Source organism: Podarcis vaucheri (genome assembly GCF_965113315.1).
Source record: "Podarcis vaucheri genome assembly, chromosome: 6".
In the NCBI taxonomy this organism is placed as follows: domain Eukaryota; kingdom Metazoa; phylum Chordata; class Lepidosauria; order Squamata; family Lacertidae; genus Podarcis; species Podarcis vaucheri.
Window position 1 is genome coordinate 103,297,537 of NC_138764.1, and position 13,517 is coordinate 103,311,053.

Below are 13,517 nucleotides of genomic sequence, written 5' to 3' on the forward strand. Positions count from 1 at the left end.
GGCTGCAGCAAGAGCCTCTCCAACGAAAGTGCGCTGGAGAAGCAGAGCAGAAGGTGGCCTGGAGGTCTCAACAGGTCTAGGGGTTGGCTTGCTGGACTCTCCACATGCATCAGTGAGCCCCTGTCAACTGCCCAGCCATGACAACTCCTCCTGCGTGAAGAAGACGGAGATCAAGAGACACTCCGGGCAAACCACTTTGGCATCTGTGCAGAGAGGATTCTGCCTTTATGGGTTCCAAGTGGGGAAGGGAGGCAGGAGAGAGAGAGTAGGCAAGCATTGCGTGGTGGCCTAGCAAACGCATTGAAAGACTTCCCAGCCTCCTCTTAGGAGGAAAGATACGCTGGGGGGCTGCTAGATCCTAGCCAGCTTCTTCTGTTCATCAGTTCTGCTAGGTGAGCTCGCCTGCTCACAGGCAAAGGGTGCAAGGCAGTTTGGGTCAGCCCATTTGGGAAAGCCAGGAGAGCTGGTTATTCACCCACCTGTGAACACCTGCGGTATATTTGCATTGCTTTGGAAGGAGATAAACACCTTGGGAGAAAGGTGATGGCAAACCTAGACAGCATCTTAAAAAGCAGAGACATCCCCTTGCCAACAAAGGTCCGTATAGTTAAAGCTATGGTTTTCCCGGTAGTGATGTATGGAAGTGAGAGCTGGACCATAAAGAAGGCTGATCGCCAAAAAATTGATGCTTTTGAATTCTGATGCTGGAGGAGATTTTTGAGAGTCCCATGGACTGCAAGAAGATCAACCGATCCATTCTGAAGGAAATCAGCCCTGAGTGCTCACTGGAAAGACAAATCCTGAAGCTGAGGCTTCAATATTTTGGCCACCTCATGAGATGAGAAGACTCCCTGGAAAAGACTCTGATGTTGGGAAAGATGGAGGGCACAAGGAGAAGGGGATGACAGAGGATGAGATGGTGGGACAGTGTTCTCGAAGCTACCAGCATGAGTTTGACCAAACTGCGGGAGGCAGTGGAAGACAGAAGTGCCTGGCATGCTCTGGTCCATGGGGTCACGAAGAGTTGGACACGAGTAAACGACAACAACAACAAACACAAGCCTACAAGCCACCAAGTCAGGGTGACTTGCCGCCTCTGGAACATAAAAGAATCTGCCTCGTACCAAGTCAGGTCATTGGTCCATCTAGCTCAGCTTGCCTACACTGGCCGGCAACAGCTCTCCAGGGGTTCAGAGAGGCCTTTTCCAGCCCCAAACAGGTGCTCCACCTTTGAATTACAGCCTCTTTCCATCCTTTGGGAAACGTCCTCCTTCTTCGCTCTTCTCTGAGTCCATCTGGGGTGCCTTTCCAACGAAGGCTGTGCAGGGAGCGTCAGCAACACAACGTCGTACAGCCCCCGGCGTCCTTTTCCATACTGTTCTGTCTGTGCCGGCAATCTGGGGGTGAGGAGGGAGATGTGTGTGTGGCAACAAATTAGGACCTCTAAAGGGGAAACATCTGACAGGCCGCAAAGGCTTCCTTTTCTCTCTTTCTGGAAAGAAGGATTGTGCAACGTGATCTGGATGGAAAAGATGGAAAAACAACAACAATGCAAAAATAGCTGAGGAAGGAACCTCGCAGAGGCAGAGAAAGAAGGTCTTTTTTTCGTCCACTAGGATGCCCCCTGCTGGACTGCTTCATGTACTGCTCCCCTCCCGGACATTTCCACTTGCTCTGACGGCGATTAAATAACCATGAGAGATTCCAGCTTTTTCTTCCTCCTCTGTTTCCTCTCCCTTTTTGCGTTCTTTTTCTTTTCCTTGTTCTCTGAAAGGCAAAACCAGAACCACGTTTAGTTCAGGGGGCTGTTTCATGCCACATGCAAAAAACAACAGCAACAGAAGCCTTTGGGATATGCATTACTTTTAGCACTGAAAATATCATTTCTAGGCTCCGTAGAAATAATTTAGTTTCAGATGATGATTTAGAGGTAGTAGCAAACCTCCTCACTGCTGCAAAAATGTGTGTAGGAAATAACTGCTGGGGGGCAGGGTGGAAAGTAGTGAATTTCCCATGAGAATGAGATGGTTTGATGACTCTAGTATCCCACAATACTATCTAAATTAGCATTTTACAGGAGATCAGGTCATGAACAGCCCTACAAGTCCTTAGGGTGCTTCCAGACACCCTATTTGCTGAGCATTTGCCCTGATGTGTTTGCAACAAAATTAGGTGATGCTGGCAATTTAGCAAGTATTTGCTCCAGTTGGTTAGCAGGGATGTTAGACGACAGTTGCGTCAAAGGACTTTATTTATTGCAAGAAGTCCCAATCAACTGCGATTCTGCAACCTGAACATGCCAGTACGTAACTGTATCTCACCAGAAAAGAGCGGGAACCTAGAAGCACTCTGAGAGTGCTGGTCTTAAAACAATAAAACACTTACAGCATTCTGAAGACACCATTTAAGCCATCTAAAAGCAGTTTCAGTTAACAACGTTATTCCATCCAGAGATCTCGAGTATGCCAGCCTTAGCAGCATCCTGCTTGCAGGAGTGGAAGTATTATGGGATGGGAAATAGGTTGCTTAGCCTCCTTGCTCACCCCCCGGCCACCAACCCTCATCTTGTTCTGTTTCCTGTTAGTGATGGTCTGCTGCCATCCTTTATTGTTTCGCAATTGCCATTTGGTGAGTCTTGGGGGATGCTGGTGTTATTTAAAACATCCTTGCCTTGCTTTGTAGTGTATTCTCTATTTATTTAATGAATTGTAGGAATCTCAATGCCACTCAGCTTCTAAAACACTCTACCTTTCACACAAGTGTCCCGACTGGAAAAATATGTTGGCAAAATTCGGAGCAGTGTGAACTTTCGGTCCCCAGAGCATTCAATAAAGTGGGTAGTGGGGAGGTTCACCTTCCAGTGCAAACGGAGACAAATTTCACAGCACCTTGCGGGGAACTGCCCTGCGCAGCCAATGCAGAACTGCAGTCCATGCACCTGCTGATCCAGTGACATCACCAGTTGATTGGCAGGTGGGCAGGGCCAGATTTAAGTTTGATGAGGCCCTAAGCTCCTCAAGGTCATGGGGCCCTTTATATGTCCAGTTGCCCTTTGTCAACAACAAACTGTCACTGTTCTTTGTGTTGGAAATATGCTAGATGGTAATTTATGGACCTGATAGGTATCTAAAGCCATTTGCACATGTTGCTGTGCAACCAGTCCATGCAGAATGTAGGCACCCTATACATAGAAATGAGCAAACCAGCAATAGTTTAGGGAGCAGGCTAGCAGGCAGGGCCCATGACTTACATCACAGGAGCCTACACAACACAAAACACTGTTGCTGTAGGTAGGCTTTATTTTATGTGGTTTCTTTATCCTATATTTTGGAAATCCATTTTTTTCCTTTAATTTTTTTGGGGGGCCCCCAAGAGAGCGGGGCCCTAAGCTATAGCTTGTATAATTTATACAGTGGTACCTCAGGTTAAGTACTTAATTCGTTCCAGAGGTTTGTTCTTAACCTGAAACTGTTCTTAACCTGAAGCACCACTTTAGCTAATGGGGCCACCAGCTGCTGCTGCGCCACCGCCGCACAATTTCTGTTCTCATTATGAAGCAAAGTTCTTAATATTTCTGGGTTAACAGAGTCTGTAACCTGAAGCGTATGTAACCCGAGGTACCACCCATCTGGCACTGCAGGTGGGTGTAGTTTGGGGGGGAATTGCCTCATGTGCTGAACTGGATCTCTTGGCAAGCTAAACTTTCCCTGTGGACCAGATGTTTCCCAGCCCTATCTGGGATTCAGACATGCTGGCAAGTTCCCATCTCTTTGCCCCCTCCCCACAGCAGGGCTACCCCTCCCTCCATCCCTCTGCACCTCACCTCCTGGACAAATCTTCTTCAATCGGCACTTCCTGGACTCGGAGAGCGTTTGGCACGCGGCCACCTCATCTTTGCTGGGCCTGAGGACCTCGCGGACCCGGGTTGTCGAGCCCCACTTGGAGCCGCACGTCCGTCCTTGGTTGTTGCAGGGGCTCCAGCTGCCCCAGGGACCCACCTCACATTTTTCTGGCGGGGGTGAGATAAGGAAGAAAAACCCACAACCACCATGTCAGAAAACAGGAAGCCGGCTCGATTTGAGCTTTGTCCATCTAAGCCAGTGGTTCTCAGATGTTGTTGGACTACAACTCCCATCATCCCTGAGCTCTGGCCTTGCTAGCTAGGGGTGATGGGAGTTGTAGTTCAACAACATCCGGGGACCCACAGGTTGAGAAAGGCCGGTCTAAGTCCAAGATTGTTTCAGGGGCAGGGAACCCAGGGGCCAGATTTTCTTCCATGGTCTGGAGACACTCCACAGGCCAGATAAGAAGATCCTTGGGGTTGCATGTGGACCTGAAGTTCACCACCTGTCAGGGACTGGTTGGACATGGAGGAACCAGCTGGGGAACCCCCATGGGACGAAGGCTTAGAGTCTGGGGATTGGTGGTGGGCCAGGTTGCTCACCGGAGCAAGACGCTTTGAGCATATTACACTGATCCTGGTCCCACTGCACTGGCTAGCAATGAGTGTGGTGGAGTCTCCTTCTTTGGAGGTCTTTAAGCAGAGGCTTGACAACCATATGTCAGGAGTGCTCTGATGGTGTTTCCTGCTTGCCAGGGGGTTGGACTCGATGGCCCTTGTGGTCTCTTCCAACTCTATGATTCTATGATTCTATGAGTTTCCGGGCCCAATTCAAAGTGCTGGTTTTGACCTATAAAACCCTAAAGTGAATCAGGACCACAATACCTCAAGGACTGCCTCTTTCCACATACCGTATTTTTCGCTCTATAGGACGCTCCAGACCATAGGAGTGGGAGAGCCAGGGGGGGGGGAATTCTCCACCTCTCTGCTCAGCGCCCCTTCAGCGAAGCGGCAGGAGAAACGGAGCCCCTTCCATTTCTCCTCCCGCTTCACTGAAGGGGCGCTGCGCAGAGAGGGAAAACTGTGCAGCGCCTCTCCAGCAAAGCGAAGCCTGGTGAGCTAGAGGGATCGGTGTGCACCGACCCCTCTCACTCTCCAGGCTTCAGGCGGCTATCCGCAAGCTTTCGGAGCACAGTGGGAACTCCTGCTGTGCTCCGAAGGCTTGCGGATAGCTGCCTGAAGCCCCCGGAGCGCAGCGGGAACTCCCGCTGCACTCCAGAGGCTTCAGATGGCTTCAGTGAAAGCAATGTGAAGCCTCTGGAGCCGCGGGGGGAGCTCTCCCTCTGCGCTTCACAGGCTTCGCGTTGCTATCGCTGAAGCCAAGGAGCCTGCATTTGCCCCATAACACACACACACATTTCCCCTTAATTTTTGAAGGGGGAAAAGTGCGTCCTATAGAGCAAAAAATACGGTAAACCTACCCGGACCCTGAGATCATCTTCCGAGGCTCTCCTTCGTGTGCCTCCTCCTTGAGAGGTGCGGACGGTGGCAACACGAGAACGGGGCCTTCTCTGCAGTGGCTCCCCTTCTGTGGAATGCTCTCCCCAGGGAAGTTTGCCTGGTGCCTTCATTATACACCTTTAGGCGCCTTTAAAATACCTCGGAAACTGAATTTCATTTTTGGAGATTTTGCCAAAAAGGCTCAACAACTTTCCTCCAACTTTGTGTCCGGATTTTCGCTTTCTGAAATACGGCAACCCTAATGTATGTGTAAACATTTTTATTTAATGTAAGTCACTTGAAGACCTTTGAGTGACAAGTCACTGATAAGCATCCCTAACAGAGGGTGGGTTCTTTGTGACTCCTTGCCTGGCTTACCTTGGCATTCCCGGGTGCTGTGTTGGGCCACAGTGTCCTGGGGACACGAGCTGAAGCATTTGCCTTTGTGCAGGTAGAATTGCTCTTTGCATTTCATGCAAAAGTCTTTGCTGAAGCAGCTGTCGCAGCTGGGGGACCTGCACTCTGCACGGGGCAACAGAGAATAAAGTGGGAGGGAGGGAGAGAGGTCAGCAAAATCTTGCCATATATTTATTTCTTCCTGAATATCTCCAACCCACTTCCCACAGCAACAGGACTCTCACAACTCTACAGTTCTATGATTCTATAATTCTGATGGAGGAATCTGCCAATTTCATTTTCTTCCAGGTTTGCATTTTCAGCCTGTGAGTTCAGTTCAGCTTATTTATCAATTTGCTATTATTATTATTATTATTATTATTATTATTATTATTATTATTATTATTATTATTATTTCTCTATAAAAATTCATATGCTTTCCCATGCATTTTTCATGAATTATACACAGTTTTGCAAACAATCCTGCCCATTATAATGCATGCTTGTATGTTGTTTAAACAACATGTGCATTTTTCTATATAAGGTAAAGGTAACGGGACCCCTGACAATTAGGTCCAGTCGCGGATGATTCTGGGGTTGCGGCACTCATCTTGCTTTATTGGCCGAGGGACCCGGCGTACAGCTTCTGGGTCATGTGGCCAGCATGACTAAGCCGCTTCTGGCGAACCAGAGCAGCGCACAGAAACACCGTTTACCTTCCCGCCGGAGGGGTACCGATTTATCTACTTGCACTAGTGTGCTTTCAAACTGCTAGGTTGGCAGGAGCTGGGACTGAACAACGGGAGCTCACCCCGTCATGGGGATTCGAACCACCAACCTTCTGATCGGCAAGCTCTAGGCTCTGTGGTTTAACCCACAGTGCCACCTGCTGTATACTTTCCCCTATTAAACACGTTTTTGCAACACTATTTGTCCGGGGAACTGCAGAGCAAAATTCAGAGGAGTGCAGGTTCCGAAGGTTTCATTTTGGGAAATGAAAATGAGGTAGTTTGGCTTTGCAATTCCCCTCCCCAGCTGCAACCTCCAGAGAACAGAGAGGCCAGACCTCTGAACGAACCAAGGGCCAGCGATAAGGAGCCCCACTGGGATAGGAGAGACCCGCTTGCGCAATCAGCCACCTACTAATGCAACGGTTGACCTCTTGGCCTCGCACCCCAAAGTATCCTGGTGGACAGGCATGGACGCAGGCCCCATACTGCCGGATCCCGTCCCTCCAGATGAGCAGGAAGAGCCTCTGCTGGCAGGAGATGCAGCCGTTGTCCTCCGAACACATGACGCACCCGGTGCAGTTCTCAAACAATGTGGTGGTTACTGGTAGGGAGAGAGAGGAATCAGAGATGGGATAGAGTTAGTGAACAGGGACTATTGGCAGCATGAACAACGCCAGATTTCTGTATAAGCCAAACAAGCTATAGCTTAGGGCCCCACTCTCTTGGGGCCCCCCAAAATATTTTAAGGAAAAAAAACTGGATGTACATTTCCAAAATAAAGTCATACCCTGGGTTACAGCTGCTTAAGGTTGCATCTTTTCGGGTTGCGGACGGCTGAAATCTGGAAGTACCGGAACGGCTTACTTCCAGGTTTTGGCGGCCGCGCATGCGCAGAAGCGCTAAATCACGTTTTGCACATGTGCAGAAGCGCCGAATTGCAACCTGCGTGTGCGCAGACACGGGTTGCGAATGCTGTGGGTTGTGAACGTGCATCCCGCACAGATCACATTCGCAACCCAAGCATCCACTGTATAAGATTAAAAAAACCACATAAAATAAAACCTACATACAGCAACCGTGTTTTCTGTTGTGTAGGCTCCCACGATGTAAGTCATGGGCCCCGCCTACTTCCCTGCTCCCTAAAATATCCCTGGTTTGCTCATTTCTATATATAGGGTGCCTACATTCTGCATGGACTGGTTGCGCGGCAACATGTGCAAATGGCTTCAGATACCTATTAGGTCCATAAATTACCATATAGCATATATTCAACAAGAAAAACAGCGACAATTTGTTGTTGACAAAGGACAGCTGGCCATATAAAGGGCCCCATTAACTTCAGTAGCTTAGGGCCGCATCAAACCTAAGTCCAGTCCTGAGCATGAGGCAAACCCTCAAAGTGTCCCTGTTTCCCAGGGACAGTCCTGGAATTACGAAAGCCACCCCAGCTTCTGCTTTGATCCTGGATGCAGAATGTCCCTTTTGAGCTTGTCCTAAGTGGCAGCTGTGGCTGCAGTGGACATGAGAGAGGATCCTGTGGCCTCTCTGTGGCCTCTCCGTGGCTGGGTAGCTCATAGCAGCTGCTGGAGAGCTAGTGAGGAGGATGGGAGTCTGCCGTCATCAAGGACCACCTCCCCTGACTCTGAGGGGCAGGTAGAGGTCAGGGCCACCCTGGGCAGGAAGAAAGGATCACACTTCAAAACGACCTTGACAGATTAGAGAACTGGGCAAAAACAAACAAGATGAATTTTAACAGGGAGAAATGTAAAGTATTGCACTTGGGCAAAAAAAATGAGAGGCACAAATAGAAGATGGGGGACACCTGGCTTGAGAGCAGTACATGTGAAAAGGATCTAGGAGTCTTGGTTGACCACAAACTTGACATGAGCCAACAGTGTGACGCGGCAGCTAAAAAAGCCAATGGAATTCTGGGCTGCATCAATAGGAGTATAGCATCTAGATCAAGGGAAGTAATAGTGCCACTGTATTCTGCTCTGGTCAGACCTCACCTGGAGTACTGTGTCCAGTTCTGGGCACCACAGTTCAACAAGGACACTGACAAACTGGAACGTGTCCAGAGGAGGGCAACCAAAATGGTCAAAGGCCTGGAAATGATGCCTTATGAGGAACGGCTAAGGGAGCTGGGCATGTTTAGCCTGGAGAAGAGGAGGTTAAGGGGTGTAGCCATGTTCAAATATATAAAAGGATGTCACATAGAGGAGGCAGAAAGGTTGTTTTCTGCTGCTCCAGAGAAGCGGACACGGAGCAATGGATCCAAACTACAAGAAAGAAGATTCCACCTAAACGTTAGGAAGAACTTCCTGACAGTAAGAGCTGTTCGACAGTGGAATTTGCTGCCAAGGAGTGTGGTGGAGTCTCCTACTTTGGAGGTCTTTAAGCAGAGGCTTGACAACCATATGTCAGGAGTGCTCTGATGGTGTTTCCTGCTTGGCAGGGGGTTGGTCTCTTCCAACTCTATGATTCTATGAAAGAGGGAGCAGAACAGAGCACAAAGGGGTATTGGTTGTTGTTGTTTTAATGCTTTGCGCATCTGCATCTAACCTTTCCCCTCTCTAAGATTTATTTATTGGCGTGCGTTTTTCCTTTTGTAAATCTACAAAAGGGCGTGTGTGGCTGTGTCCCATTGGCGAAGTGGTGGAGACACTCACCCTTCTTCCGGCAGGAAAGGCTCTGCAATCATTGTTTATTTCAACTCGCTTGTGGGACCAACTCAGAGGCCGTGGAAGAAGGAAGGTTAACAACAGGCAGATTGAAAGGAACTATTGGAAATGCCTATTGAAAGCATCAGAGATATGAGATGATCAGAGCCCACCCCCCGAACTTGAAACATGGGAAGTCCCAATAAAAAAATTATAATTTGGCAGAATATTTGGATTATTTGATATGTATATGTATAATTTGGAATATTTAATGTGATTTGATTGGATTGTTAAAATGGAAAACTTAATAAAAATGGTTTTTAAAAAAGGAAAGGCTCTGCAAATTCCACAAACGTTAAAATATTAACCTCAGCTGTCAAAATGCACAAGCCCAGTAAAACATTGACATTATAAGCATCCACAATGAAAATGTGCAATAAAACAATCTCATTAAAAACTGCACAGCAGATGGAACAGGCTGAGAGATTGTAAAGCTCAGGGATTTTGGAGTGTAAGCCCTTTGGGGTCAGGGACTTGTCCCTTCGTTTTTGCAAAGCATCCTGTGCGTGGAGGGTATACTATAAAGAACAAAGTTTGGGCCAAAGATGTGGCTTTGAAATGGTGTTCCAGGAAAGCCTGAGGTTGCTTGGAAGCAGGTCTCCATGAGAAAGTCAATAATGGCAGACTAAAGGTAAAGGGACCCCTGACCATTAGGTTCAATTGTGACCAACTCTGGGGTTGTGGCGCTCATCTTGCTTTACTGGCCGAGGGAGCTTCTGGGTCATGTGACCAGCATGACTAAGCCACTTCTGGCGAACCAGAGCAGCGCACGGAAACACCATTTACCTTCCCGCCAGAGCGGTACCTATTTATCTACTTGCACTTGGATGTGCTTTTGAACTGCTAGGTTGGCAGGAGCAGGGATCGAGCAATGGGAGCTCACCCCATCGCGGGGATTCGAACGACCGACCTTCTGATCAGCAAGTCCTAGGCTCTGTGGTTTAACCCACAGCGCCACCCACGTCCCTAATGGCAGACTAGCTTCCCTGAAAAACAGGATATCAGCACTGCAGATCTTCCCCTGCAATGCACAGACCCAGACAGTGTCCATTTTTATTTACCAGGCAACAGGGAGACCCACACAACAGACCTCGCCAATGCTCTCTGGTAATGGACACGGGGATATAGGAAACCAGCTGTGGTATTGAGTAAGTAAGCAAGACACAGTGGCCAGGATCACCTACAGCCACCTGGGAGATGATCACAGCTGAGTGGCCGGACATCTGTCTTGCATGCAGAAGGCTCCATATGGGAACGGGGGAAGGAAGTGGGATAATCAGCTTTACACACACGAAGCAAGCTCCACATCCTCCAAGCTGGTGCCCTCCGGATGTTTTTGATGACACCTGTCACCATGCTTCCTCCAGGCACTGAGTCTCATCCCTGTACTCTCTGACAGAAGCCACCACCAAGTTATCAAGATGGATGAGTCCACCAGGGATGGATGAGTCTTGGCAATGCTGGCTTCTCTCAATTTCTCAATCTCCACATCTTTGATTTCTGTTTGTCCCACTTCCAGAAGATTGTTTGTCCCATCTTCAAGAAGATTCTAACACATTTTTGCTAGCATTTTTTTCCTATTATGATGCATTTTTAAGAGTTACTTTCACTAACACATGCATTTTTGTGAACACTTTCCCCAGGACTTTTTTTCCAGCAGGAACTCACCGGAACTCAGTTCTGACACCTCTCAGGTGGGTGCCATTGCCATTCTAAGAGCAAGAGGGAGCCATTCATGGTGAGTTCTGGCACCTCTTTTTCTAGAAAAATAGCACTGATTTTTCCTGATACTCATCCTAGCTAGTAGTCACTGATAGCCCTCTCTTTCATGCATTCTTTCCAATCCTCTTTTAAAGTCATTCAAGCTGATGGTCAGCGCTACCTCTTGTGGGAGCGAGTTCTATAGGTCAACATGCACTGTTTGAGAAATTTTGTCTGTTCTGAATCTTCCGAAATGCATCACAAAATTCAGAAAACTGCAAATTTCAAAGAGAGCCATTTTCCCCCATCTGCTTCCTAGTTCCAGAAGAGCAAGTCAGGCAGCTTCACATTAGAATGTAAACGGAATGCATTTCCACGTGGTTTGAGCAGTAGTGCTTCATGTGGTGAAAGCCACCAAGGAGTCTTTTGTTCCAGCAGGTCTTTCTATATCTCCCATACTCTCATTAATGATTTCCTAATTATATGGTTATAAAAACTTCTGTGAGCCTTCCTTTCCCAGACCATAAATAGGCATGCCAGCCAAATCTGTTATCGTGTCCTTCTAATTCTAATCCTTCTTGCTTTTCCAACCTCATCCAGTCCCTGATCCATACCAAACAGGCAGATTCATAATACAATTTAAGGTCTGGGAGGGCAAACCCGCCTCTATCTTTCGCGTCTGTAAGTATTTTATATTTTATCCTAGGCCTTTATCCCTACCCAACAGTATGCAGTCCTTTAAAGGAAGCTAGAATTGTGCCCATTCCCCTGTCTGGCCAAGAGAGGCAATTAAGGTGATGCAATGCACCTGTACCCACTTCTAGTTCCAAGATTTGGATAAGACAAGCATCTTTCAGAGCAGGGTTTGGGAACCCCCACGGATCCAGTTTGACAGGAGGGAGGGGCTTCCCAGCTGTCATTCACCCGGCCCAATGTGGTTTGAAATCAGACTATGCCACTGAAGGCAAAGTGCTTTGCAAATGCCCACTGTCAGCTGATTCTTGGCACTTGCAAAGCCCAGTCCACATATATTACACCAGGGGTAGGCGAAGGTGGGCGGGACTTGGCCAAAATGCCCTCGCAGGACCAATGGGGAGACTTGGTGGTCCCCACACTGCACAGTCCCAGCTGTCTGATGTTGATGGGGAATAGGCATCTAGATTTTGCATGGGCCAAAGGGGTCCTTTCTCAGAGTGAGGCACAGAATGCAGAGGGCCTGTGCTGCTACCAAGGGGGGAAGATATAAAGGAGGGGGCAGCAGTTTTTGTGATTTGGGGACTATCATGCTCATCATCTGAGGGATTAAGAAAGACCGAGAATGGTTTTCATCCTGCTCAGAGATTGTTGTATGCTCATCTTCAAAACCTGCGTTTCTTCAGTCACCCTGACCAGTCCCCCAAATAGTGCAATTGTGAAATTGAAATTTGTATTTAAGCTTACTAACAAAAAAAATAATAGTGATGGCAATTGTTCCATCCTGACATCCATTGTTTCTGACTTGAATTTGAGCGGAGGAGAACCGACAGAGAGCCAGGATCCCAGAACAATTATGGAATGGAACCGTTCCATTCCACTCATCCCTAATTCCAAGACATTTTGGCGCCTGGAACAGAACATGCAAATCGTGCTCCCCATGCCCACAGCCAATGTGGTTGAAAGAATAATACTACGACAAACAAAATATCTAGATGCTTCCCCCAAATCTGCAGCTTTCATTTCTGCATGGAGATGTCTCACACCCTGTCCTCGTCGGGCTGGGCTTACTAACTCCACCATTATCACCACTGCGCTTCTAGAATAATAGAACTGTAGAAGGGATCCTAAGGGTCATCTAGTCCAACCCCCTGAAAGGCAGGAATCGCAATTACAGAATCCCTGACCATCCAACTTCTGCTTAAAAACTTCCAAGGAATGGACTACGCAGAACTAGATAAATTAACAGGAAGGGCCCGAAACCGACGAGATCACAAGTTTACCGAGGACTGGAGTAAATTTGTGGACTATATGAAAAGCATATGTGATGCACAAATAACGTTGGTGGGTTTACAGGAAGCTTTGTGAAGAAACAATATTAGGAACACTGTAAAAAAGGGAACAAGGGAATAGGTTTAAATCAAATCAAAAGGCAATGTTAAATTTAGAATTGCGGATAGAAGATTAGAAAACAGAAGATTCGCGGATGAGCTGAAGGAAGTCAAAATTATGTATCTGTGACAATATTGAAAATGTATGTTTAAATCTTGTATTGGAAATTGAATAAAAATAATTAAAATAAAATAAAATAAAAACTTCCAAGGAAGGAGAGTCTTCTGAGGGAGACTGTTCCCCTGCTGAACAGTTTTTACTGTCAAAATGTTCCTCCTAATGTTTCCTGGTGTTTTCTAATGCCAGCATCTTCCACACGTACCAGCCTCCCTCATTTCAGTGGTCTTCCCCCTCCCCCCCCCCGCCAGATCACTCCAGCAAGTTTCAGTGTGTCAACAAAAAGCCCAGCTTTAAGTAGACGCAATAAGAATTGAGCAGTGGTTCTCAAGGGGTGTGATGAGAGGATGGCGAGTGTGGCAGGAAGATTCAGGGACCCTCAAAGAAACATCTCAACCTTTCAGTGTAGCACGGTATCAAAATAAA

At 47.6% G+C, this 13,517-nt stretch overlaps 1 protein-coding gene across 2 annotated transcripts in view; it reads right to left on the reverse strand.

The window, feature by feature from the left end:
• Nucleotides 1-842: 842 nt before the first annotated feature.
• The window catches only part of RSPO4 (R-spondin 4), a 35,065-nt gene continuing 22,390 nt past the window's right edge, over nucleotides 843-13,517 (reverse strand). Inside the window, exons 3-6 of one of the 2 annotated variants that reach the window (XM_082226526.1) lie at nucleotides 6,881-7,069; nucleotides 5,720-5,863; nucleotides 3,824-4,009; nucleotides 843-1,767 (exon numbers count right to left, since the gene is read on the reverse strand). In XM_082226526.1, coding sequence (XP_082082652.1) covers nucleotides 1,685-1,767; nucleotides 3,824-4,009; nucleotides 5,720-5,863; nucleotides 6,881-7,069 — 602 coding nt within the window. In that variant the 3' untranslated portion in view covers nucleotides 843-1,684. The remainder of the gene's footprint in view (nucleotides 1,768-3,823; nucleotides 4,010-5,719; nucleotides 5,864-6,880; nucleotides 7,070-13,517) is intronic. The other variant, XM_082226525.1, reaches the window with a different exon arrangement.